This window comes from Spea bombifrons, chromosome 3 (genome assembly GCF_027358695.1).
Source record: "Spea bombifrons isolate aSpeBom1 chromosome 3, aSpeBom1.2.pri, whole genome shotgun sequence".
NCBI lineage: Eukaryota > Metazoa > Chordata > Amphibia > Anura > Pelobatidae > Spea > Spea bombifrons.
Window position 1 is genome coordinate 115537885 of NC_071089.1, and position 27411 is coordinate 115565295.

Consider the following 27411-nt stretch of genomic DNA (forward strand, 5'->3'; position numbering starts at 1 on the left):
CTCACCCAGTGCGCCTCCGTACCAGTCAGCCCTGCCAGTGGGCTTCCTGCCGTCAGCTCACCCAGTGGGCCTCCGTACCAGTCAGCCCTGCCAGTGGGCTTCCTGCCGTCAGCCCACCCAGTGGGCCTCCGTACCAGTCAGCCCTGCCAGTGGGCCTCCGTACCAGTCAGCCCTGCCAGTGGGCTTCTTGCCGTCAGCCCACCCAGTGGGCTTCTTGCCGTCAGCCCACCCAGTGGGCCTCCGTACCCGTGAGCCCACCCAGTGGGCCTCTGTACCCGTCAGCCCTGCCAGTGGGCTTCCTGCCGTCAGACCACCCAGTGGGCCTCCGTACTAGTCAGCCCTGCCAGTGGGCTTCCTGCTGTCAGCCCACCCAGTGGGCCTCTGTAACCGTCAGCCCTGCCAGTGGGCATCCTGCCTAGAGACTACTGCCTTTACTTGCTGGTGATATCTTATATCAATACAGTACCTTTCCTCGTATTCTATTGTGCTGTGTGTTATTTCGCCTGTCCGTACCACATCACTTACCGCCATGCATCGTGGGGTGCAAACAGAACCCCTTGTATCCCCTGCTACTGGGCTCCTACCCGACCTGCTTACCAGGGTCCTGACAGATAAAGAGTTGGTGGCCCAAGACTCCATCTGCCACACCATATACAACAAGAAAGAAGCCATAGTGACGTCACAAACCAAACGAAGGTTGACCTACTGGAGCAAGATTGGAAAGGGCTGGTCTTCAGGGTAGATAGGACCCAGTGGTAGCCTTGGGGTTTCTGAATAAATTGTCAAATTGTTATATTTTGTAAATCTTTCTTGTGATACCTTATTTGGCCACGGGGGGAGAGAGGTCCTTATGCGTGGTAGACAATAGGAAGAGCCTCCCAGCAGAGGTGGTAATACTGTAAGGGAATTGAAACATGCATGGGACAGGCATATGGCTCCTGAATCTAAGACGAGACCAACGACTGAGTACCATCTGAGTCTTTACAGCAGGAAAAACGGGGAGACTAAACTGGCTGTATCTAGCATGTATCTGTCATCAAATTCTATATAGCGTTTATCAAACTTGCTGAATTCTCTATGGACTTTATTTTGCGCATGTCCTATAATTTATAAAAGTTCTTGACGTTTAGAAATATTTCATTGTATTTTAGATGCATTTTGTGACACTATCACTTATTATACCCCCCACCAGGGACAGAGACCCTGAAAGCAGCTACAAAGTGATTGTTATCAACCGTATGAATAAATCTATCTCGCTGGACTATGTTCAGGACACTTTGTCAAACCAGTATGGATGGCTCGCTTTACTGGTGGATAAAGAGACTTACACAGTTATATTCGACTCCCCCGAAGTAGTCAATACTTTTAAGGTAGGTAATGTTCATATCTGAGCTTTTTTTCCGGGTTGGTATTCTAGACATGCCGTGCTGCTCCTCGTGGGAGTGATTTCTTTGCCATGCTTTGTAAAAAAAAAAAAAAAAAAAAAAATATGGAAAAATTTTTTTAAATACAATACGAAATAGCACTTAAAATAGTATCCAGTAAAAGTAAGTATCCAGTAAAAAGTCATCCATACCAGTAGAACATCAAATACCAAACAAAATTTTTACGGCTTGGATACGTTAAGTTATATGTGACTAATATTGAAGAATAACGAGCGGCCGTGCAAATCGAGCCATTGGCCATACTTACGTCATCAGGCGGCCACTGGCCTTAAAGAGCAAGGGCTGCCCAGTCTGGCCCTGTTTACAAAATGTAACCTAAAAGGAGCAACAAGTGAAACGTTTCTGCAGGTTTCCCCTAGACAGATATTCATTCACTTATCAAATTGTAAAAACGTAACGTGTCTAGACCTTTAATGTAACAGAAGCCATGTTTTTCCCTTTAAAAAAAAATCACATTAATTACCGTAATTAGCGGGAAGGAATATTCATTGAGATACTGTGACAGTCTCAGAGGATTTGTTACAAGGTCTCACGCATAAAACTACATTTCCCAGCAGGCAACACAACAGGACAGGCAGTGCTAATGAACCACACCCAAAGCTCAGGTGAAGTTCTGGTCCTTTCATACCTCTCCTGATTGTCCTGTAAATGCATATTTTTGGCTTGCTAATAAATCTGTTAGAAAATTCTGGAGACCCGTAACACCATAAATCTGAACATTATCGCAGCTGGTGGAATAAGTGAACGGAAGATGTCAAATGCTCCAAACGAGGGGTGCAAGTCCTGGCTGATATGCTCTGTGGAACCCAGCTAGAGATTTCCTAATGATGGGATCAAAGCTAGCTTCCTCCAGAAGTTGACTGAGGTTGTCAAACTTTCCTTATGACATTTAAGAGGAACGCTCGGAGATAGCTGGCTGTGTGAACAATGTGCTGGTCTTCTGGCACCGTTCCTGAGTGGAGAGCCTCTGAAAGCATTTTGATCTGGAACCCAATGATTTTGCCAAATTGAAGTCAGAAGTACTAAATCCCTTGGGTGTTACTGTAGCTCTGAGGTTCTGTGCTTGGACATTCCATCAAGATAAAGCGCTACAGTCACAGGTCTATGACCCAGTTTGCCCTGTACAAAAATAGTGTAGACCGTGGAACACTCGGTGAACGTTTCATATGGAGCCTACAGTCATCTCCTCGCAGATGGATCATCCAAAGAACCCCCCCCTACACACACACTGCTGACCAGTTGACTGCCAGTATGGTGGCTGCTGATGTGAGGAGTTTAAAGCGCTAACATGGAACAGAATTCCAGAATGTAACCAAGCCGGTAAGATTGTTCCTTGCATTAATTATGTGGGTAAGGAAAAAGTCCTGTGAGGAACTCTGAAATGAATGATGGTTTCAAGCAGCTGGCAGTGATATTGGGCCTTGTGTGAATGTCTGCCCCCTGTTTACCAAACAAATGCAATGAAGGAGATACTTATGTGTTTACAGTGTTTCCTGGTACAGTAGCGCCCCCTCTAGTAACTGTTCAGGTGCCCCACAATTATAATTAATTATAGTAGAGGACAGAAAGGCTTGAGACAGTATGGTCACTCTTGTTTAGAAACACAATCTGTACGAATCTCTGAAAACGAGGCAGGATGCCAATGAAACAAAAGTAAACGAAGCAAAGAGCTCTGAATTTTCGTTTGAGTTTCATTCTTTCGCTTGCGCTCACTCACGCACTCACAGAAAGTTAAGGTGGCTGCCCCCATGCTACACACAACTTGGTTTAATTCATACGTCTCCCTCATTTTTATTTTGATCAGTAAGCACTATTTCATGGGTTTATATAATGTGTAGATCTATAAAATGTAGGTTTTGGTAAAAGTGAATGATCGGCAGTAATTCATATCATGGTAAACACAATATCTGACGGCAGATCGGACCTGTTTCCCCATCTATTCTACCCTTTTATCCTGCTTTAAATGCCCAGACCCAAAGTCATTGGTCTTGTCTTAGATTTAGGAGTCATATGCCTGTCCCATGCCTGTTTTAGTTCCCTCAATTACCATCTACCGCTTCTGCTGGGAGGCTGTTCCACGTATCTACCACCCTCTCTGCAAGACAGACACACAGACGTGTTTTGTATTTTTATGGACGGATTGCTATACAGTAGAAGACTCGGATCTAGGCTGAAGCCCTCGTCAATGCCACTCATGACAGCTGACAAGGACACTTAGTTCAAGGCATGACAGTTTTTTATTGAAATTAACACAAAATGTCAGCAGCGAGCATCGCTTGGGCAGAGCGGGCAAAGTCTTGCAGCGAGTTTTGTTTTATAAAATGACTTTTAACTTCAGTAATATTTTTGAAGAACAAAGACGCACTTGACTAGACATGGAGCGTTCCAACGTAGCGATATTGAGAGAGATCAAACGGATCCGTATTAAAAGAACTCCCGACGACAAATTAACCGCACAACAGACGGATACAAATGTAAAAAAAAAATGGCATCTGACCAAAAATATGCATTTTTTTTGCCTAAAAGATAGAGATCGATGGGACAGCATGCCTGCTGCCACTAAACATTACCCATTTTATAATGTCCGTACATTCCCTTCATGTTTACGTACGGACCCCGCATTAATGGTCCATTTCTGGTGCTGCTATGTCTGTTCTCAGTATCTGCGTGATTATTCCTCCCCGTTGTGTTTTCTCTCCCATGTTAAGTTGCTGATTGAGTCAGGCAAACGTTGTATGGGTTGCGGGAGAAGATGTGTAAACGTTTATACTAAATACCCCCAAAAGATTACATTGCCAAACATAAAGCATGCACTATATATTTAATACATGGGGGGGTAGCAGCTGCCTGAGGTCTTCATGTACATGTGTTTCTGTATATTTATAACGGGGTCCTTATTCTATATGTACATAAGCCATCGCAAACACAAAATAGCAAGTAACGTATTCGTCCACAAAAAGTTTTATTAAATCATCAGCATTCATGATCATGATGGGAGGTTTCACCCAAGGGAAAGCCCTGCGCATCCTGAAACATTGGGGGTTATATATATAAAAAAAGTTTAGAAATGGCGACCGACAGAATGTTCTTTGATTGGAACAGATTCTATGATAAAACCGCTTTTGCACCACAAGCATTTTAAGACATAACCGCCATTGTGTTATAGTGCTTGACCACTGGTGATGATGTAATGAAAGATTGGTATTACAATGTAAGCAATTTTTGTCAAACCAATATATTTTGGGCAGTGCTCCATAAATCGTCACTATATAAAACTATTGTAATAAGACAGGGCGGTATGTACTAATATACACACAGATGGATTGATTGATAATGTTCTGTATAATGACTTGGATTTCATCCCCAACAGTACTCGGCCACCTTTGACAATTTCAAAACTGGGCGTTTTATATTAATGCATCACCCAAACCTGCCAGACTTCTATGACGTCACCGTAACGTGTGGATCCAGGGTCGGTCGACCGCTTCCGTCCCATCCCGTACCTGGAGAGAGTGGGGCTTGCGACTGGTTCTTTGACCGTAGCCTGGAGTCTCTAACCTACCTGGGTAAGATGAGTAAAACCTACTTGAGTGGCACAACCTTTTACTATAAACATACCTTAAAATATATTAACCTCAGGGGTCTAGGGGTGCCATCAAGAGTTTAAGGTGCTATAAGTGCAACACCACTAGGTGGCAGTCATGTCTCCGAGCCCTGCATATCCAGGCCGTGGCCAATGCAAGGGAGCACTTGGGATCTTTGGCATAGATCTTCCACATCGAGTGGTGGGGTGCCGCTCAACTTTTAATTGACGTACCCTCTTATTTTCACCTGTTGCTGGTTTATTGCTATGCTTTCATTCCGCTGATCTAAAACGCGTTGCTTTAGCTGTTGCTGAGCAGACTTGGCCAGTAGGGGGCACTAGCGGTGCTATATACACTTCCCTGTCTTGAATGTTTGCAATGCTATAGCGGTTTCAGTATTGGTAGACTATCGAGGGATGAGGGAATCTTATCGGTTATAACAGAGATCCATAAGAACTCCACCAAACCCAATATATTCATTCTGCATATAGACATCCCATCTGTAGACAAGAAGTAGATGCTATAGATCCATCAATGAAGCTCAATTGTTGGCTATCGGTGACAAAAAAAACAGCAAATAAATAAAACCTCTACAAGCCTCAATGGCAGAACCAGACCCAAAGTTTTAAATCCATAAGCAGACTTCTTAGAACTTCTCCAGTAAAACATACAAGATGATGATGGGGGGGGGGGAGATGCCACCAGGACCCCCAAACTCTCTACAAACCACTAAAATCTTCAAAACATGCGTTGCTAGATCATAAACCATATTAAGGCCTTTGTACAGTTTGCATGAAACACACATGTTTTTTTTGAGAAGTCCCGCTTGGATCCAAGTTTGAAGGTCTCCAGTTCCTTATCGGCAAATGCTGGCCTAAATGTTCATGTTTTTGTTTTTCTCTATGCTACCTTTTTTTTTTTTTTTTATAAACTTATATTTGTATTACTCTTGTGTGAGTGTCCAAGTCTACACATCTTCTGGAATTAGCAGAAAATGTCTAATGCCATGTTGCCTTCAGAAACCTAACGCTGACAAGTCGTACCGGGGCAGCCATCACCATAGCGGAAAGTGGGGTCTCCTGTGCTACCTCTGCGTGAATAAACAGCACCTATTGCGTGTTATATGCCCTCCGGGGCCCGCTATTTAACAACCTTTTGTGTAGCTGGTGTCGGTTTAATAGGTTAAGGGTCTGGAGGTTATCTTATCTACTGGTCGCAGAATGACTGGAACCACCTCATTTGTGATCCGAGTAGCGATCCGGAAAGTATTGCCGATCTGTTAGCGCTGCTAACGCCCCTTTGTGACTAAAACATTCCTGTACCATCTGCTTTCAATGGTTCCTTTTATTCATGGGTAATAATAACAAACCCTTAGGGTAAATAAAGGAGACCGGGGAGGACTAGGAGGAGGAATATTAGACTCGCTGTTGTAGAGGAGTTGGGTCTGGCATCCTTCGCTGGCTCTGGGTTATAAAAAGAGGTTTCTAGGGGCGTCTCCATGCCGTATCTGATTAATTTTACACAAACTAGACATATGCTCAGTTTTTGTTTTTAAATATATTGGAGAACTTTGGTAAAACGTGCCGCCCCTGCCTGCCCCAGCCAATAGAAATTGTTTGATATGCGTTTGTTAATGTAGAATTTTTCTGGCGCGTTAAAATAGATTGTTTTGGACACCCAATTGTCTCCTGAGCCGTAATGTTTGGCTGTATGCCCCCATTATCTTTTTTTATTGCTTGGTTTCAGGTCCATCTGGTCTTTTGTCACGCTGTAGTTAATACACTCCGTCAAAAGGAACATTCAGACCTTTGTTTCTAATTACACCCCCCCGCCTTGTCTTCCAAGGGTTAATTTTAACCAAATGTATACAGCAACAAAATAGTCAAAGGGGTACGTTTTATTTATAGAGCTCCAAAAGGCTCTGTAGCGCTAAATCACAAGAGGGAGGATCCAAAAGTGCCTATAAAATGAAAATTATAATAATCACTAAAAGAGAATAAAAGTAAAAACAAAACAAAAAAAACATGAAGATGTAGAATATATACCGGCATAAATGGACAAGCTTACAATCTATTAGGGGGTAGATTTCTCAGCCTTCATAATTTTAACTTGTGATAATAATCTTTATCTTCAAGAAATTGATCTTTGACAATTATATACTGTAGAGTGTAAGCTCTTGCGAGCAGGGCCATCATCGTAAAGGTGTGGACTGTAAGAAGCACTGTATTGGCGCTAAAGAAATAAAAGATAATAGTATTTTTAATAAAAGTGGTATTAGTAGTATTAGTATTGATAACGCAGATAAGCATCAAATATTGTTTCCATCACAAAACCACAAAGCCTGTTAACAAAAAACTATCTTAAATCAAGGATTTTTTCAAAAAAAATATATTTTATATGTGGGAACTTTCTAAATGAGCTGACCCCAATACTCACGACTTTAATAGCCAATAGTGGAGATTATATGTAGCCAGCTGCCAATTGTGTTAGACGGTTCCAAAGCCGGTCCTCATGGAAATATTGACATGTCGGTATTCAAAGCACTTATTTGAGTCACCTGCATTCAAGCAGGGATATCAACCATAACATACTGGTAGTAAAAGCACTAACTGGGAGGCTCTGGTATGATCAAATCCTTAAGGAGTCACCTCTAGGCTGTGTGACCCTGAGATTTTGAGAGTAACATTGGAGAAAAGGTTAGTGTGTGTATGTATGTGTGTATGAAAAAGAAAAAAACAAAGTTGGTTACATTTGCCAAGATTTGTTGTTTTCTGTCACAATTTCAATGTATTACTTTGCATCACACTATGGTTTGTCTCAAGCTCTTTTATTATATGTATAGTTCGGCTTGATCCATACTTTATGCTTAACTCCATTGAAGAGCTGCGACGCTCCGTAAGGCGGCCAGTTCCCTCCACCCCATCCCAGTTTGGCGAACAGAGTGAGATGATTTGTAAAGAGGTTATTCATGTGAACGCACACTCGGCTCATGTAGCGTTTCTCTGTTCGTGACATTTACCTAATTGTTAAACTCAAGAGCAACCCCAGGGACCGTAAATGCTACATGACAATAGAAATAGGGAGGGTGGTCTGAGAAGCAGAAGGGCTGAAAGCGGTACTCGGGCGTCTTTTAAGGGGTCATTATGTTCTCCTAATGAGATCATTCCCCACTTTGCACACAGCCCTGTCATTTAATTCAGTGTCATGTGTTTTTAAGGTGACACTTTTTCCCTCTAACGATCTATATTCTTCAGGGATAAAACACTCGTTCTGGAATGGGCTTTAATCCACTTAATAAAACACACAGCATATAATTTATCTGTGCCTTGTTACACGTTTTGCTTTGTAATAAAAATATACAAAAAGGTGCACGCTTCTAGGATATATTTTCACCAAAAAGCCTGTTTTGGCCACCCAACGAGTTAAATATATTCTTATATGTTAAGTAATTACTTGGATTTCATAGCACATGACATTGCTTTTTATGTGCCTTTTGTTTTATGTACCATTAGTACTGGAAGGCAGTTCCAAGTATCCACTTTCCCTGACTAAGTTACTGTCAATATTGATGCCCTCCCCATCCCAATAAAATACACAAAATACCCAAATTATTCTTTAAAGTCAGTAGTAGATAATTGTTTTGGCCATGGTCCAGTTAGCCTCACCCTCTGCACTGACACTAACAGGAACATCAATTTTATTTATTTTAATGACCTGAAACTTAATAACACGTGATAAACATGCTACAAACATGACAAAACACGTTGACCATATTTTAAAGCCAACCCCTTGTTGGCCAACACGTTTGTAAACGAACATCACCAACGTTTAGTTGACCACTTATTTAAACGTTAATTACAACAACCCGGCTGGCACTGGCGTAACACCGTATCCCTGTTGCGACCACCGACGTCCCATGTACGGCATGAGTTAAAGCGCACCTCTAGGTGGTTAACCCTTGCACCATGCCAGCCCACAAAACAATGGGAGGGAGGACATGCTGTGCCCAACAAGGCTATATCTTGTAGGTCTCTAGAAAAGAGGAGGGGTGGGTCACGATCTATATTTTTTAAATTCTTTTCTACTTTATTTTGCTTATGGTGATCAAAAAAGTGTTGGAGCCCTCCACCATACAGAATACAGCAAGCAAAATAAACTAAACATGTTAATATGGGCATGTTTATACTCCGAGTATGCAAGTTTCCCCAAATGCTGTAGGCACAGACATGCAGATAAGGATACCTGGTATGCAAATCTAAACACCCATGTGGGTAAAGTGATGTACTTTGTGTCCTCGGCTATATTTTTCTGGCTAGGGTTATTGCACATGGGAACAAATGCTGGAAACAAGGGGCTGAATTGTGGGTGGTCTTCTATTTTTGCATATTTGCCATTGACGTCTATCAGTCTGGAAAGGGTTACAAAGCCATTTCTAAGGTTCTAGGATTCCAGCCAAGATGAGAGCCATTAACTACAAATAGAGAAAACTAGGAATGGTGGTGAACGAGTGGCCAACTGACTGAAATATCTCCAGGAGCGTATCAACACATCTTGATGACCCCCTAGACTGCTGGGACAATACGTGGACCGAGTGAAAAGGAGAACTTTTTTGGAAGACCTGGGTCCTGTTACGTTTGGCGTTAAGCTAGCACAGCATTTCATAATAAGAACGTTAGTGTGATGTTCTGGGGCTGCTTCAGGACCCTGGGCCGCTTGGGCTAATTGATGGAACCATAAATTCTTCTCTGCCAGAACATCCTAAAGGAGAATTTCCAGCCTTCAGTTTGTGACCTCAAGCGCGGCTGGCATATGCCGCAGGACAATGATCCGAAGCTGGTGGGGCTGCTCTTGGTTTGGCCTAGGGCAGCTCCATAGAAATACACCATTAACAGTAACATGTTTAGTTTCAGAAATTGTCCAGCAAGGGCGTTCTGTACCTAAGTAAGTTACTGTATTTCAAATATATACTTTTTAAGGTCTGTTTCTATCACATCTCCTCTCTCCATTCTTGCATGGCATGCATACCAAATGGGAATGTTCTATAACCAACAAAATAAATTTGTCATACGGAAATTGGCATTTTTGTTTAAATGCACTTTATCTGTTCACTTGGAGGATCCAAGGTTTCCTCATTCCACATTAGAATAACCCTCTCGTGAAGCTTTCTGTCATGAGTATATAGTCCTCATTCCATAATTTCCCCCTAAACCTTATTTATTTGAATGACCCAAAACTTATTGCCATATTAGGTCCCAATAGCTCATTATAAAGAATAAAAAAAAATCCCCAAAAATCATGTTTTAACATTTAAAGGTCTGTGGTGTAGACTGTCAGAGATGTCTAGTTTGCTAAGCTCTGGGCAGAAAGGTAACACTGCAGCGCTGCAGGTGCATGGAAGGTATTTTAAATATTCCCCACGGGCAATGACGCGCTCATTTATTCATTCTTCCAGAAATGGTACTACTAGAGTTTTTCTAGCGGCGTCACTGCTGTATTTGGCTTTGCAAATACTGTATGTTATCCCTTATTAAAAATGCCACATTTTGTTTATTTACCTACATTTTTGACCATTAAAAGTTATTTCACTGGTTAAAAATAAGTCTTAGACGCAATCAGATAAATGTTTTTTCGAGAAAAGGTGGGAATCCTAGTTACGTACATAGCGTTGGCCTTTTTTCTTTTTCTGGGGGTTTTAATAGGGTTATTATTACTGACTAGTATAATTTTTTGTTTTGTTTTCCTAAAAATACATATATCCATATAGAAATCTAATGGGCACACAACGTCCGGGAGTGTAAATCCTTGGGAGCGTGTGGTTAAAATCTTAAACGCGGTTTTATAAAGGGAAAAATATTAACTGGTGCATTTTTTAATTCATTAATATTGGCTTTTTTTCTTTTTTTGTCCTTTTCATTCAATTTTCCGTCCTTATTTGTTAGTTACGTTAATTGTATGATATAATTAGTCAACCAAGTAATCCAGTTTACAAGCTTTGTAGGATTCTATAGCTGCCACTCAAGGAGAAGCCTGAGGCCTAAGTTACAAGTTTCCTCCATTCGTGTGACGGTCTCCATGGCTACTGGCTACATCTGCGGATAGGCCCGTCCTCCATTTACTGCTTAATTAAGAATTTCACGCTTGGGCCTTATCTGCCTCCGAGAACAAGAACTTTACTGTTTTAAAGAAATTCCTTGTTTTGGATGCTACACAAGGAACGTCTTTTTGTAGACATGACAGAATGGAGGGTTTTTTTTTTCTTCTTCTTTAAATACCCTCGTGGCAAGCGAGATGCCACCCTTCCATCAAAAATCATTAAATGGGGCAGAAATAACGAGCATGTAGCATATCAAAAGAAGAGATGTTTGCTTGAGCTAAGACGAGGGGGGGGAAGAAGTTGTAAGGGCCTACGAGCTGCCGACACTTCAAAGGGAGATGGTCCGCCATGTCAGCAGACTGATAACGAATTATTTGTTCCCATTTGACTTATGCAAAAGGTCTGGTATGTTAGAATTCTCCGTCTCGCAGGCGCAAGTACCCTCTCTCCTTGTTCATGCGTCAGCAGTTAGGCAGCTGGGCCCGAACTACATCAGTCAAAGCGGATAATCACTCGACTCTGTGTTAACAAAGGACACTTGTAGGGGGGTGGCCGGTAGGAGGTCTTCATTACAATAGGAACACAATTATTGCAGCTGCTAGGAGGGCTATAACTCTTCGTATAAAAAGCATGAGACCCTACGAACGAGGGGAAGTCGGAGTTTATTATTTATATTCTGACTTTTGGAAGCCCTGCTCCATGCCAGCGGGGGACCCCGGCAGCTGCCTGCGTGTCGGCTCCCTTCCAATAATTGTACATTCTGCCACGGGGTTAACTCACTTTTGACCCTGCTCTTTTTCCTACGGTGAATGGTTTGAAGAGGGGGCACTGTTAAATAGTGGCAGGGGTGCATTAAAAGCACTAACGAATGGTTATAAATTCATATCAGATGCTCCGCCATAGAAAAGCGTGTCTCTCAATTCACACAGCCTTCACTCGGATGGGCCTGTCGGGGCACGAGGGTGTTATTCAGGAGCCGAGCAGCTGAAAACAAGGTCATCAATGACACTTTTTGTTGAGCATCAGATGCTCAACAAGGGTCTTCGATCGCAGGGAAAGCTGTGCACCGAATAACCACATGAGAAAATAACGTGTGTTCTCTTTCTCCAGAAAGTGAAACTGAATAAATATAGAACAGCTGCCGCTTGCAATATATAATGCCCATACATTCCCAGGTCGTAATTAAAAATAAATAATTTAAAAAATAATTAAAAATAAATAAAAAATTTTTAAAAAAAAAAGAAAAAATGAAAAAAAAATTATAAATACAAAAATAATAATAATAATAAAAAAAAATATATATATATATATATATATATATATATATAGTTAGAATATAATATACTTATAGCATTTGCAACTGATATTAAGCTTAATGTACACCTGAAATAAAAACAATTACTGGAGCATACCTTAAATACACCTTTAAGGTCAAATTATAATCCAGAGGCTGAGTATTGTAAGTAATATTTTGTATAAATTAATCTTGAATAATGGTTAAGGACTGCGAAGGAAGAGATGTAAACATTGATATCCACCATTTTACATGGTAAAGAATTTAACACCAGTGGGAACACTCCTGTACTGTAATATCAAACCAAAATGTTATCTTTCATTATTCTAATTTGTTATTATGATTTATTTCTATCGCATTAGCAGTATATATATGTAGGGCTTTTTCCTGTTAAAGTCTTAGATATTAGTGGAAAACATTTTTCCAAATTGCTTGTTGATAAAGAATCTCTTAGAAGTATTTCATTAAATCCCTATAGAATTAGAAGTAACAGCACAACTTTTTTACGCGATCAAAATGTATAACTGTTTGCTTTTTTAATTGTAAAAACTTATCAAAGAGTATAATTTTAAAAAAAGTGTTCAATGGAAATTTAAAAAAATATTAAAACTTGAGACCTGCTTTCTAATATATAATATATATATTTTAATTGAAACTGGAATAACAAAACAAATACTGAAATTTTCCTTTTACCAAACCGGTGTAAATATTTGATACCATGCAATCACTATTTCTGTTCTTCATTAAAAAAAACTAAACAAAAAAACATTTGTATTAACAAAATATATTGGGGATAGTTGGTTTTTGCTTCTACTGGAATTAAAAATGACACAAAAGCTGCTAAAATTGGAACATGGCGGCCATTGACTGTTCATGTTTTTTGATTGTATGGCAAATTTTGATTAGAATCAGATGTTTAATTTACCTTTTTTTATCTCCTGTTCTTACAGGAATCCCTGAATCGGCTTCTCAACTTGTATTTAAAGTCTTGTTTAAGTCTTTGTAGCATATTAACAACTAGCATGGAAAACAGAAATTACAAAAGTTATTAGTCGACTGCCCCAAATGGCCATAACATAATTTATTAAAAACTGTGAAGTTTTTTTTGCAGATAAGTTCACATTAACCTTTAACAAAACGAAAACCTTTTAATTTGTCTATTTTTTTTTTATATTTTTTTTTTTATTTTCCAACATGAGAAATATTAAATTGATAATCGCTACTTTTTTTTTTTATAAATTGAGAATTATTTTCTTTTAAATGTACGCGCATAAATAAAAATTAGTAGATCACAAAATTGCATGAAAAGTTTTAGTAAAAAAAGAAAACACTTTTTGGCCATTTCAAATGTTGACATTTTTTGACATTGTGATTATCATTCTTGGGTTCCTAAATGATGTCATACTCAACATTATCACTAGAGGGCGCTAAAGTGTGACTATTGCTCAGCCTTTAGGCATTCAATTGCCTGGAGCAAACATATGTTTGCCTGGGGCTAAAACAAAACTATCTCATTTTCGCTTTATTCCCCAGTAGCCAAGCCTGCCCCGCCTGTAAATTCCGTACTGGGACCACGGGGCTGACCCCGTAATGTATTACTTTGAAACATTTAAGGATGTTCCATCTATAAAGAAGGATGTGTAGGGAAGACACTTTTTATCTTGACAAAGTTTAACGTTGAGTTATCTATCTTTGTAAGAAGTATGATTTACTGTTTGAAGGTGTTCATTGTCATAGGCCGGTTGGTTTTTTAATGTTGCACCTCCCATTCGATATTCTGATTTAAGATATTCTTTGCATGCAATATTCTCAAAGAATGTCTGTTATGTCTTGATGTCCACCGTAAGTCCTTTCCACCGCTGCAGCTCGTCGACTGAGTTTTTTGTTGATCTCAGATGCTTTGGAGGTGTATAGGAGGACAACTAAATGTCTCGCAGCCATAGTCTGAACGACCACAACGCTCTTTCATGGCATAGGGTACCCGCGGCTTGTGAATTCACTTTAGGACCTACATCTATGAAGCCAATTTTTTACCAACCCATTGCTTCAGTTGCTCGTTCTGTTTGTGGAGGTTCTCTTTTATTGTTTTCCTTCTATGTTATACTTTTTTTACTCCTATGGTATACACATATGGTGGGTTTCTAATACATATATTTAGTTGAATTTGGATACACATATTGCAGAGAGAGGACGCGTTAGTAGAGCGCTCTGTGCCACCAATAACTCGGACCTCCATATTACGTTGGCTATTAGAAGACCCTATGGGCCGCTGACATAAGCCTTCATGGTAAGCCTTGGCCCAGGACAACTAGCCCTTATGCCCTGTGTTACAGCCAGCCCCGACTATAGGGATATTTTGTGAAAGCGGTCCCTTTGATTTAAATGTTAACGATCGACTACATTGGTGCGGAAGTGAGAGATTATATTATATAGATTATAACCAAAAGCCACCAGGTATGGAAGCGCTTACCGAATCCATCACGCGTTTGTGCATAACGCAAGCAGACCTCCAGCTTTTAACCATATATCTTATTCCTATCACCCCCCACCACCGCGCGCCCACCTTCCTCCGGCAAACAATTGCATCGTGCAGCTCACCTCTTGAGATATTTTATTTGTAACCACGGGGGTAACACTTTATATAAACTAAGCATCAATCAATGTTAAGCTATAATGGGATTTTACAACAACATTAACAGAAATGATAAATACGCCGGCATGTTCCAGGGCAATCGCGGTTTGGAAACGATTCCGTTCGAGCTTCAGGGTGCAAAGTCAAACGAAACAATGGGTATCGTGAGGCATATCCTAAAGATTGCTCTTTTGAAACAGACCTTTGGGCAAAATCTGTATGAATTGGAGGATAAGTTATGCTGGGGCACAGAGACACCTTTCGGGATATGGATGGCCATGCGCCGCTACCAATATAATCCTCTTGGTCATCATCGGAACATATTAGTAACAAGTGATGTCATTTATTTAGTGTTCTATCTTGGTGTTTTAGCCCGGTAGATGGCCGTAAGCTCTAAGTGCTCAACGAAATAGCTACTGGCATGTAACACATCAGAAATCTCTAGTTTTCCCTTATTTATCATTATGCAGTATTCTTCATTACACTTTAACGCATGGAATGGTAATTCAATATGAATTTATACGTCTCGGATACATTAGAGCAGTAGTGGTCTCCTGGACGCTGCAGCATAACCTTCAGGTGTCCAAATCGTGTGAGGAGGAGCAGAACCGGCTCCACATGCGGGTGAGAGCACCAAGAAAGTGGGGTCTGTGTGGCTACTGCCCACCGTTTCAGAATAACCACAGGAAACTGGGACTGTGCCATGAAAACCAAGACTGTTGGAAGGTATGCTGTAGAGTGTATATGTTCACATATATATATAATCCATGAAACTAAAAGAAATTGAATATAACTTTTATTTACTCTTCATTATAACCAATTACCATGAAATCCCGACCACTCAGTCATTCTCACAAATTATAAAGGGAATGCGGTTGATAAAACTGTGTAACTAGCCGAGATTTTGCGTTTTCAAGAGATTTTGCGTTTTCAAGATGAATAAAAACACAAGCCTTGGCTAAAAAAATATATATAATAATTACTCGCGATCTCCATACAGTTTACCTCTTCTTTATCACTGGGGTGGGAGAGATGGTATAGAAAATTCCTGTTCTAAACCCACCGATTATTATAATAAACCCAATGGGAATAGCGCATGCTGGCTTCATCAGAAGAATTGTATTTGAGTATGAGTATGTGTATGCGTGTGCGTATGTATGTAATATATATTGTTGTTATGTAGATTGGTGGAGTTAAGAGGTATGTGATACTTTATCATATAATGTTCAGCTGTCTAATGTTACGCTATACATTATTTTACACGAGCTGATAGATCATTTAAAAAGCTTTCAAATATACTGCCTATATCGACGAAAATATTAGTTAAAAATGGAACTTTTTTTCTTTCGAGGGGAATTAATGGTGCAACATTTATCGATTTTTCTCTCTCCGCCCCCAAGGTAATTAAATATAAACTTTGTATTTTAATGATTTGTAGTCATTTGATAAATGGGGACATATATTTTAAAAACCTTTGTACGCAATTCTCATAGTAAGCTCCTGGGCAATCTTTATTTCGGGGGGGGGAAGCAAGCAACGGAATGAAGAAATGCTACTTATATCACAGATTTATTTGATTATGATCAGTAGCTGAGTTTTAGGAATGTGTCCAATGGGTTCTAGATCTAGAATATATGACATTTGTATGTTGAGGTGATTGGGAAGGTTTCAGATAAGAAAATTGTAATTTGTAAGAGTTTAATTTGAATACTTTTTCCATGAATTAAAAAAAAAGAAATAGGGCAATGTGGCAGATTCAGGATTTGAAGAGTTCAGAAGTCATATGGGTTGATTGGATGGTCCAGCATCTACTGTCAACATCTAGGATGAATATTAATAATACAATGAATGGACAGATATGAATCGAATACTTTACCTGTTCCATTATCCATACATTTGAACAGTTATGGCGATCCTAAGTGTTCAGTGGCTCTTAGTAAACACATGTCTGAAGGTGACCATCTCACGATGGTGTTTGGATCTTCTGTCCATCCACCACAACCTGTCCAAGCAGTCTTTTAAAGCTGCGCTCCAGCCCCCGTATGCACTTTAAAGCAAGTGTTACCTTGTAATTAGTTTTTTTTTTTTTTTTTTCTCTTATGCAAATGTTTAGGGGGATGACGGGAACCCTCGCTATACATTTTGGATGTTTCCCTTTCTGCCCGGCTCTAGTTCCCTGCAGGAGATACGTGTTGGCTGAATCCATCTCCTGCTCGGGACAGAGCAAGTGTGAAGTACCCGCGGCCGGTTGGCTTCTGTGATCGCACATGGGAGATTTCTATGGGGGTCTACTGAGACCCTCAATGCACATGGGCTTTTGGCAAGTGGCCCGAATAATAATGTCTGGGGACTTCCCAGTGCTACTCTCTCCTACCCCTATATGATGCAGGACGGAGTTGTGGCAAAAATATTATAGGTATATATAGGTGTTGGCGTATTGGTGTCTTAAAATTCATAAACTTCAAGTGAATTTTATATGTACATGGTTTCTATGGTAACTATGGGGGAAAATTAAACGGTATACCAAAAAAAGATTGATGTGAAGCAAATGGCTCCTAAATTATGCACAGTATTTTAACAGAGAAAGTAACTCCAATATTCCCAGCGTTCAAAATGATAGAAAATCAGAAAAAAAATTACTGATTCTCAAGGACGATACGGTTTTTTTTCTTCATTTTTATAAAATGTTCTGATTTTATTAAAAAAACCATATAACATGTTTTAATAATTATACATAACTGCGTTTATGATGTTTAAGTTGATCTTTACTTAAACATATAAACAGTGCAAGAAAACATAATTCTTAAGCTATTTGATTATCTGGAAAATGTTTAACTTGTTCAGAATTTGCCGGCAGATCAGACCCGTTCTTGAACTTCAATCAGTCGTTGGTCTCGTCTTAGATTCAGGAGCCGTATGTCTATCCCATGCATGTTTAAATTCCCGCGTTATTAGCCTCTACCGCTTCGTCTGGGAAGCTGTTCCATTTATCTACCATCTTTTCAGTAAAATAAAATGCCTTTCCCATGCCATGATCCCATGAACTGGCCTAAAGCCCCCCATATTCACCTGATCTGCCACTCCAACATGCTAGCGTGAGGCCATGCACACTGCGTGAACAAAAGAACGTAATGCACGGCCACGTATCTGCCTTGTCTCGCCTAGTTCGGCCCTGCCTCGCTGTATTAACCTCTACCACATACACTGGGTGGCTGTTATACTTATCTACCAAAGATTTGTGGCATTTGTACCCTTTTTGATAGTTTTAAGTCTGATGGACATGTAGTGAAGCCAGAGGTCTTCTGTATTCTTTCCTGACGTGGTTTGGCCAAAATACAGTAACGTTCCCTTACTTTCTGCTCATGGGATGCTCTGTTTTACTTTTTATTGCTTGATTCTGGAGGTTTTTAATATGCCTGCGAGAAATGTGGTGAATTTAGATGTTTTTGCAGAATTTCCTGAAGGTAGAATGATGGCTTTTTTGGTTTTTTTTTATATATATATTATATACGGTATATATACGATATATATAATACTTTTTATATATATATATACTTTTATTTATTTATATATATATATATATATATATATATATATATATATATATATATAAGTATAACTAATTTAAAGTGGATATTTGTGAATAATACTGAATCATACCCCCCACCCCAAGATTTCACTCTACGCAAACAGCCAGCTTCGGAGCGCCATACTTCCCCAACCGGCCGGTGATCTCCACTGGCTGCGAAAGTAGGATAATGGGACAGTGGGACTGTTTTACAGAAAATTGTACAGTTGGGAGGTATGCTGGGTAGCTTCTCACACTTAGCAAGTCTTTTTAAGGTGAAGTCAGAAGCCGTTTACTTAAAGGTAAAATATCTGGCCGTGGCTGTGTCTTTTAATTTCCGGGCCTGACGGATCGTCTTGAAGCCTCGCTTATTCCCTTATATGTAATATCCTCTTGTATTTTTGTAACCATTTTACTACAAAGCATAATTAATAATTTCAGAGACCCCTAAAATAATAGCGCTTGACATTTAGCGGATATAGATATCTGCAGATTGTTTCCATTTGTCTTTGATGTTGTTCGCCGTTTCCGAATAAATCGGATTTTTTAAAGAAATGTATTAAAGCAGGGTTGCAGGAGGCAGACCGAGCAAATTATCTGCAGATGGTCAGAACGCCGGAGAAACGCAGAATTATTAATAGACACCGAGATTATCTGATAGCGAGCGTTCTTTGGCGATCCTTTCTAACGGTTTCCGGAATTGTTCCCGGCAGATGTGTGATGTGTGTTTGTTTTTTCTATATTTAAGTCGCAGGTGAAGGGCTTGTACGAGTGACGCTTTCCGCGGAGCGACGCAGGCCGGCGACCCCAACAGCAGGTGCGGGACTGTCTGTTTTTACTGAATAAATGTATATTATCTTGTAAAATAAGAAAAAAAATTATATTTCCAACCTGACCCCCCCTTGTGCTGGAGGTGGATGAGGCCTCCTACCCGCCTAACTCAAATAACCCCCTCACTTAGAGGGATAGTCACAATTTTGTCCCAAATTCATTCTCAGGTGTCTGGGAGAATACATACTGTGCATGTGCAGAGCTGTGTGCATGTGCAGAGCTGTGTGCATGTACAGAGGCTCTACCTACCATGCTCCGCCCCCTGACGTTCACGGTGCGGGGCGGTTGGGAGGTATGCTCCACCGATCTCAAGGAGAGATCTCCCCAACCACCCCATAACCTTGCTGCCCGCAAAAGTGAAAACTAGGACCATTGGAAGGCGCTTAATTCTGTATGACCCAACATTTAAAACAATGAAGAGGGCGTTGTAGTCAGAGGCATGGCTGCATAAACAAACGGCATTCAGTTTATATATCAATAATGTCTAAACAGCAAACAATTTATGTATTGGTATTAGTATTATTGGTAGTATTTAGTAGTAGTACTAACCCAACCACGCTCCCCAGCCCAGAGTCTAAACGCACTCATCCACGGGCCCCGTAATCACCTCAGATTTAACTGTAATTCTCCTTCCTTGAATTGTTTAGTAACTTAAGGTTTAAATATTATGAAATGTCTTCAAATGTCTGCGTTAAATGTCTCAATGTTGTCAGAAACGTGTTTATTTAATCGTGCCGCTTCTTCATATTCTTATTTTTGGAAAAGGGTTTTATTTTGACACCAGCTTGAAATAATATCCCTCGCACGGGTAGGGCTGCCGTGAAATCCTACCACAGATTATTGCTCGTCAATCGTGAAATAACTAAAATAATGTCTTTTCACAACTTCAATATTTCTTATATAGTCATTAGATTCTAAATTATATATATATATATATATAATTTATATATATAATATATAATTATATATATATAATTTAAGTAGATAGGTGTAGCCAGATATAGATAAAGAAGATAGATTATAGGTAGATCAATATATGGGTACATATAGATATAGAACATATACATTTTAGGTAGACACAGATACCTAAAGACAGACTATAGATGGATATCCGAGCTCTCACAACATGGGCAGATGGATGGAATTACCCCGCTAATACCTCCAATTAGTTTTCTATGAATTTCTATTTTCCAGCGCCAAGCCCGTTACCTCATCCGCCTTTAAAGTGGTCCCTTCCGCAGTCCTGGGACGGAGTCGGGGAAGGGTGGGGAGGATTTGGAGCGAGGATCCCTCAGACTGGAGATGATGTCATCATCTTACCGAGTGAGTCAACTTAAAACAAGCTTACATGAGCTCACAGTCCTAACCGTAAGATCAGTTATTGGAGGTGATTGTTTTATATTTTGACTACAATTATTGTGCTTTGGGCTTGCAAATATTTTATTATTATTTTTTTTTAATGTAATTTAATTTTTTTTTTCGTTATATTTTTTTTTTTTTTTTTTTTTTTTTACAAACCACCCAGTCTCTGCTGGAACGAGCAAGTCTCTTTGCCCGTAATATGTTATCTCTTGCAGATGTAAGGGACTTTTTTTTTTTTTTAAGGTGGAAAATGAGCAGTAAATGTGCGGGATATTAATCATTCCATTACCGAGGTACTTGGCAAATCACTACAACCCCCCTCTGGCTTAAAAGGAATAAAAATTGTATTATCTGATATGTCATTTTGATTGATCTAAGAAAATAGGGATTTTACAATCTTTACTTCGGTTTCGCTGTCCCCCTTTTTTTTTTGTTCCCTTTTTATGATTTAGTTTTGCTAGAATTATGCGTTGGCATTCATTACAGACAGGAAGTCAAAATATTTTACTCTCTCGGCAAAAAGACAAAGGATGGTACAATATAAACGACAAAATTAACCCTTTGGGTACGGGCTGGAAACACTATATTCTCATTAGAGCTGGCGACTGTAAATTGAAAAAAAATATATTGAGATATGTATGTGTGTATATATATATATATATATATATATATATATATATATATAATGTGTGTGTATATATATAATGTGTGTGTATATATATATATATATGTGTATTTTATTTTTTTAAATTTAAAAAATATAATATAGAATTAAAAGAGCTTTCATAGCCCACAGCTGTTTGTAAATGAATCCACGATATAAAATGTACATTTTAAAAATATATGAGCTTTGCAAAAAAAGAAAAAATCTTTCACATAAATATAAGACAATAGCCATCAAATACTATTCAAAAAACGCGTATCTGCGGCATAGGAGTTTTTATGTTAAATATTGGGGATTCCGTCACTATATATGGCCATATATTGCTTCGCCCGCCACTACGTCAAAGTACCCCAAGTTTGGCGTGTCCTCTCTAATTTTTCACGGCTATATTGCTTTACTAGGGAGCTGAATCAGTGGGACTGAACTACATTTTAACCCTTTGATACTCTAAAGCCTTCTCTGGACTCCATAAATGAGGCACCTGTGCGGCAGGTGGGCTGCTCAGTAGTGGCAGGTTAAGCAAAATACGGCCATACAGCGTGACGGAATCACCAATATTTATGCTTTGGGTGTTTTTTGAGTGGTATTCGCTGGGGACGCGCTGATTTCTTGCTCTTTGTCTACTTATTGGTCATTATTTTTTTTTAGGGAATCTGTGTTTTTGCCTTTTATGCTCATTAGGCTGTGCTTCCCTTTCTGTACATATCTTTTACATAAATGAGTTTTTTTCTTTGATAAAAAAAAATTGCACTGCGTAGTTTCGATTCTAAACATTGATTGGGTTGCGGGTAGTAAGCATACCTGGGAACTTTCCCTGACCCTGAGACCCTTGACATATTAAGCCTGCAATAGCCCATCATTAATATTCTACGCAGTGACTCGCCAAACATGTTACCCAAATGGCTCTAATACCGGTCCTCATGGAAACCTTGACTTGTCATTATTAAAGATACACAACTGAGTCACCTGCATTCAATCAGGGATATTGACCATGGCGTACTGGGAGCAAAAGCACCTGTTGGGAGTCTTGTATATAATCACAGTGGGGTAGAACAGGAAGGAGTTGGTTCCAGAATGTGTTCCCAGGTATTGGTAGTAAGGTACACAGTCCTTTTTGGGACCCAGGTTCCTCTCTCCCTCCTTCCTCCCCTGATGTCCCTTTTTTCTAGGAGCTTAGAATGTTTGCTGGGTTTGGGTGTATCACAGTGTTACCCTCTTACCCCTTCCCCCTCATACGCTCCATGTGACCGGAAAATCTTCAGTTGAGGGGTTTGCTGCAGGGAGCAAATCAGAAATCTTGCGGCCCAGCAGGTGCTAAATGCCTTGGCCCCATGTCCATCCCACGGTCTCACTCATTGCTCCATCCATCGCTCTGCCTTAAGATCTTCCCATAAACACACCTTGTGAGAACAGGGGCAAGCCTACGGGTAGGGGCATCTGGGTTCATTATTTCTTTAAGGACCCCCTATAACTAGCACACATGCATACTGACGCACAAAATCTCTTAAACACCCACTCACTCTACCACCGTACACTTACACGCACACACGTTCTCATGCTGCTCCTCTCCCCCTCCCAAGCATGACCAACCCTTAGCTCACCAACACTATACACTGACAAACTCACAATAACATTATACACCGACACCCACACACACTCATGCCAACACCATACACTTGGTGTTACACTATACACACATAACACAAACTCACTAACACCACATGCTAACCCCATACACCAGTACACGCATGCAAATGCCATACAGTAACACACACAACACACTGCACACATGCCAACACTACACTCTTATATACATTCACATGGACATGATGGCATAATGTAGGAAACTTAGAATGGTCTACAGTGTGGGGTACTGTGCTGTCAGAGAAAGAGGTTGTGGTTCTTCCATCGTCAGAAGGATATCAACATTTTTGGAGAGTGTAGGGAGGGCGTCTACAATGGTGATTAGTTTACAGGATTAAAATTATCAAGAAATATTAAGCAAAATGTTTGAATTGCACAATGATGAGGGTGGATAAAAAGTGCCACCACAGACACGTGGCTGGCCTCCTAGAACCATTTAACCGTATGTGGCTGGCATTCTGATAAGGGCCAACCTTATGGACTGCTTATGGAATATAAGGTAACAGGTAATATTATTATTTTTTTTTTTTTTACTGAAAAAGTGATTCCTATATTCCAGAAAATACAGTATAATCCAATAGCAATAAAGGCACGCCTGAAACCGCTCATCTTTATTATTTATTCAATATGTAACTGGACCATACACAGAATCCTATAAAATCTTACTTTTGTTATTTAGTAATGTTCCCAATTTTTTTTTTCGTTTTTTGTTTATTTTTTTTTGCAGTTTTAGATTTTTTTTCCATTCACCGGGAAAATAGCCGGACGATCGTTTGCATAAAACTATCCCTTATCGCTGACAGTTGTGCGTCCGGATATCTCTTCCTTTTGTTCTGGAGCCGCGCTGGTCTAGCTGCCATCCGAACTCCAGATAATGAAAAATATTATTACTGAAGCTACCTTAAAACCCCAAATTGAAGAGATATGCCTCCAGATTTTCAATATGACACATTTCTGACACAAGACATATCGGCACAAATGAAAATATGTTCTAATTCCGAGTTATGGAATGTTGTTTTGAAGGGTATAGATATGATATCACGTAGCCTCGGGCACTTTTTTTCTTTTTTTTTTTTAGTAGTGGAATCCACTCTGTTATTCATTTTGTATTTTTCTTTGAACTTTCTCTGTTTGAAGAGATGAATGCCAAAGTACTGTTTCTTACATAATAGTTCTTCTGTTAGACCTGATTTCCATTGAATAGCGTGCTATGATTTCCTTTATATCGAAATAAGACTGATCAAAGGCATTTGATGTTGGTGCCGGAGTCATTAGTGAGTTCTCAAAATTGTACACTTAGCATTCATCATGTACCTGCGAATTACCATATTAAAACCGAATTTTGTAGCCCTACTTTTAGTGATTTTTTTTTTTTCCTTCACTGGTTGCTACTCGTATTAAGACAATTGTTTTAAAGTGCCTTTGATGTGAGTTTTATTAGAGATTCTTGAAACAATACATTTATTGTTTTTCTCATTTTTTTTTTTTTGTTTTGTGGAACACCTGCCCAACCCAGTTTGTCATTTTTAAAATCCAAAAATCCAATACTTTTTCAGGGGAATATTTTCCATACTTGCTTTTAACTTAACTAAAAAATGTGTTCAAAATATCAGTGTCATTTTTGGAAATTTTTTGTGCCTTTATAAAACGACACTCCTAATGAGTTTGTCCTGCAAGAAGTGCTTGGTAGGCCCCATATAATGCATAATTAAATCGGCGAGATGAACTATGCATTATTCAGGGCTGCCTTCAGGGAATAAACCCCATTATGGTAAACACCATGGGTTTATTCATTGCATAGAATGATGTGGGATTTAGTAAACGAGACAGGTAAACTTGGAATACTCGTTATAGACGCAGTGAAGTTGGCCCCCTCGGATCAGGACTAATTGCGCATACGGGTAGGGCTAGCTCCCAATAGACTTGAATGGCCAGTGAGTGGACTTTCCTGAGCCTCCTCTATGAAATCTTAACCAACTAGCATAACCAATTATGAATATCAAACAGCACCGGGTTGAGATGTTTTAAATCAAGGTGCGTGATAGGGTAATAAACTGGGGCAGATGATGAATTAGACCTTGTCCTGATGTTTTACATGGCCCTGGGTCTGTTACCGTCTGCTGTATATGTGGTTAGATCCATCCCAGTCAACTTTCTGACAGTTATAGCTTCCCATATTATTCAAATACCTCTGATCTGCTCATACAGAACTCCCAAGTGTCCTGGTTTTTGGGCAACTGACCTGCGTAGCTATCCCACCGCTTTAGTGGACAGTGGGGATCATTGGCTGGTTGGGGAGATTCAGGTCTATGTGATGTGGGCTCCTTACCCACGGCCAATGACTGTTGGTAAACACCATTTTATTTTCTATACAATAATAGTACTGTGCTCAAACTACAATAACCCAACTGTGTGCTTCTGAATGAGTCTTATAGAAGATATAAGATGGAAGACCCACTTAATAAGAAGATACTATGAGGCTCTAGACAGGTACCAGACACTCGCAGGTGGGGTATCAGAAGATGTGTCTGCTGAGATTACAGCTAGTTTTTCTGTAGCTATCCATCTGTACACCTCTCTACAGAGATTGGATACCGAACAGTGATCTCTCAGGGTGAGTGTCACTCGATTAACTGTACTCCTTCTACCATTCTTGGTTAAAAAAATTAGCGCCTGTTGGGGACCGGATCAAGCTGTCAGCACTGGTTGTCCTGAGAAAGCAGCATGCAACTTAAAAACTATGGACTGCTTTCTCCAAACTCTGTAGGGAATGGAAAAATAAGGATTTGTTTTGGGTTTTTTTGGGAGGGGGTTCCAGGCACTGTTAATATGAAACTGGTATACCAAACAGCATTCCTGGAAGTCCTCTCTGTTAGCAGCCATATATAAATCTCTACTAACCACACGAAATGTTCTTTTCCTCTGCAATCAAAATGCGTTACTTATTAAGATGTTAAGTACGGTTTATACAATCATCAAATGACAGCTATTTTGTGTAACTGGAGGCCTATTCCAAAACACTGTATGTGCTAGTTTTATTTAATACCTTTTAGATAAAAAAAAAAACCTTAAATATAAAAATGTAAACTAGTCATCTGTTTTATGCCTTTGAGCTACTTTCTAAAAAGCCCATTTTCTTTTTTCTGTCTCCATGTTTCAGATAGAACCGTTGCGGTGGACACAGTGCTTCCTCCGCTGGGGGGCCTCTATGTTCTTGGAACCTTGGAATTTCCTTCGGAATTCAGCAATGTACTGAGTGTTGCCTGCATCCTCATAGCAGGAGGGGAACTCAAAGTCGGTGAGTAACAAACGTTAATTTCACTCATTTGTTTTCTCTTACACCGTATTAAACATTTTATCCAAGCTCTGAAATATTATATACGTGTTCATCCATCCCAACCGTCAGTATGACGCAGTATGAGATGGATCCTAACACATCTTCAGAGCTCTGTCCTCTACCAACAGCCAGAGTAAAGAGCATCCAAATCAACATAAAAAAACATGTTCGCCACATTGGCCAAAAGGTGAAATTAATTACCTAATCAAGGAAGCACAAGGGACTTCTCCGGTGTCTTCAAACTTGCATTCTGTCTAAAGCCAAATGGACTCCATCGCGCTTCTTCAAAGGTTCTTCTCAGGCAACCATTCCATGATACCCACAACACATATACAATTAGCTTTTAAAAGTAATCCAGTAAAATAGTTATGTGAATTATTTAGTTGGTTTGTTAAAAGAATAATAAATAAATAAAATGGCACTTTATTAGTTTAGCCCATGTGATCAAGACCTCTAGTTAACACTTGGTCACTGCATGTCCTTCACTACACGCTTTTGACCGAAGGGGATGTGATTTCGAATCCATCTGAAGAAGATAATGAGATTTTGGTAAACAATGATAATAAAAATTGACATCTATATTGGTGAATCCGCACTGAAGCCTCATGGCCCTCCTCTTGCTCGTTCCTCTATGGCTAAATTTACCACTCAAGTTCGGCAGAAAAATGACTTAATAATTTAGCATCACTGCTGTCAGGGTCCATTCTGTTGAGGTCGTCAATCACATCTGTTGACATGAAAGGCCACTGGGTATATGAACTGGTTCTCCTCTGCTTTTAGGGACAAGTCAACAGTTTTAACTGTTGATTTTGTTAGTCGTGGATAGTTTGCTTTACTTACAGCAAACTTCAAAAAAAGACGGGAAGCTAACAAAATGACATACTGTATAATGTAGTGTATACTCGTAGGAATATGAGGATTCTGGCACGAATCATTTTAAAGACCCGGTTAAATTA

The 27411-nt window shown here is 39.6% G+C and overlaps 1 protein-coding gene across 1 annotated transcript in view; it reads left to right on the forward strand.

Moving 5' to 3' along the window:
* PKHD1 (PKHD1 ciliary IPT domain containing fibrocystin/polyductin) overlaps nt 1-27411 on the forward strand; it is a 174115-nt gene that overhangs the window by 96211 nt on the left and 50493 nt on the right. Inside the window, exons 48-52 of the mRNA XM_053460479.1 lie at nt 1193-1370; nt 4816-5011; nt 19366-19434; nt 20643-20771; nt 26279-26416. Of these exons, the coding sequence (XP_053316454.1) occupies nt 1193-1370; nt 4816-5011; nt 19366-19434; nt 20643-20771; nt 26279-26416 (710 nt within the window). The remainder of the gene's footprint in view (nt 1-1192; nt 1371-4815; nt 5012-19365; nt 19435-20642; nt 20772-26278; nt 26417-27411) is intronic.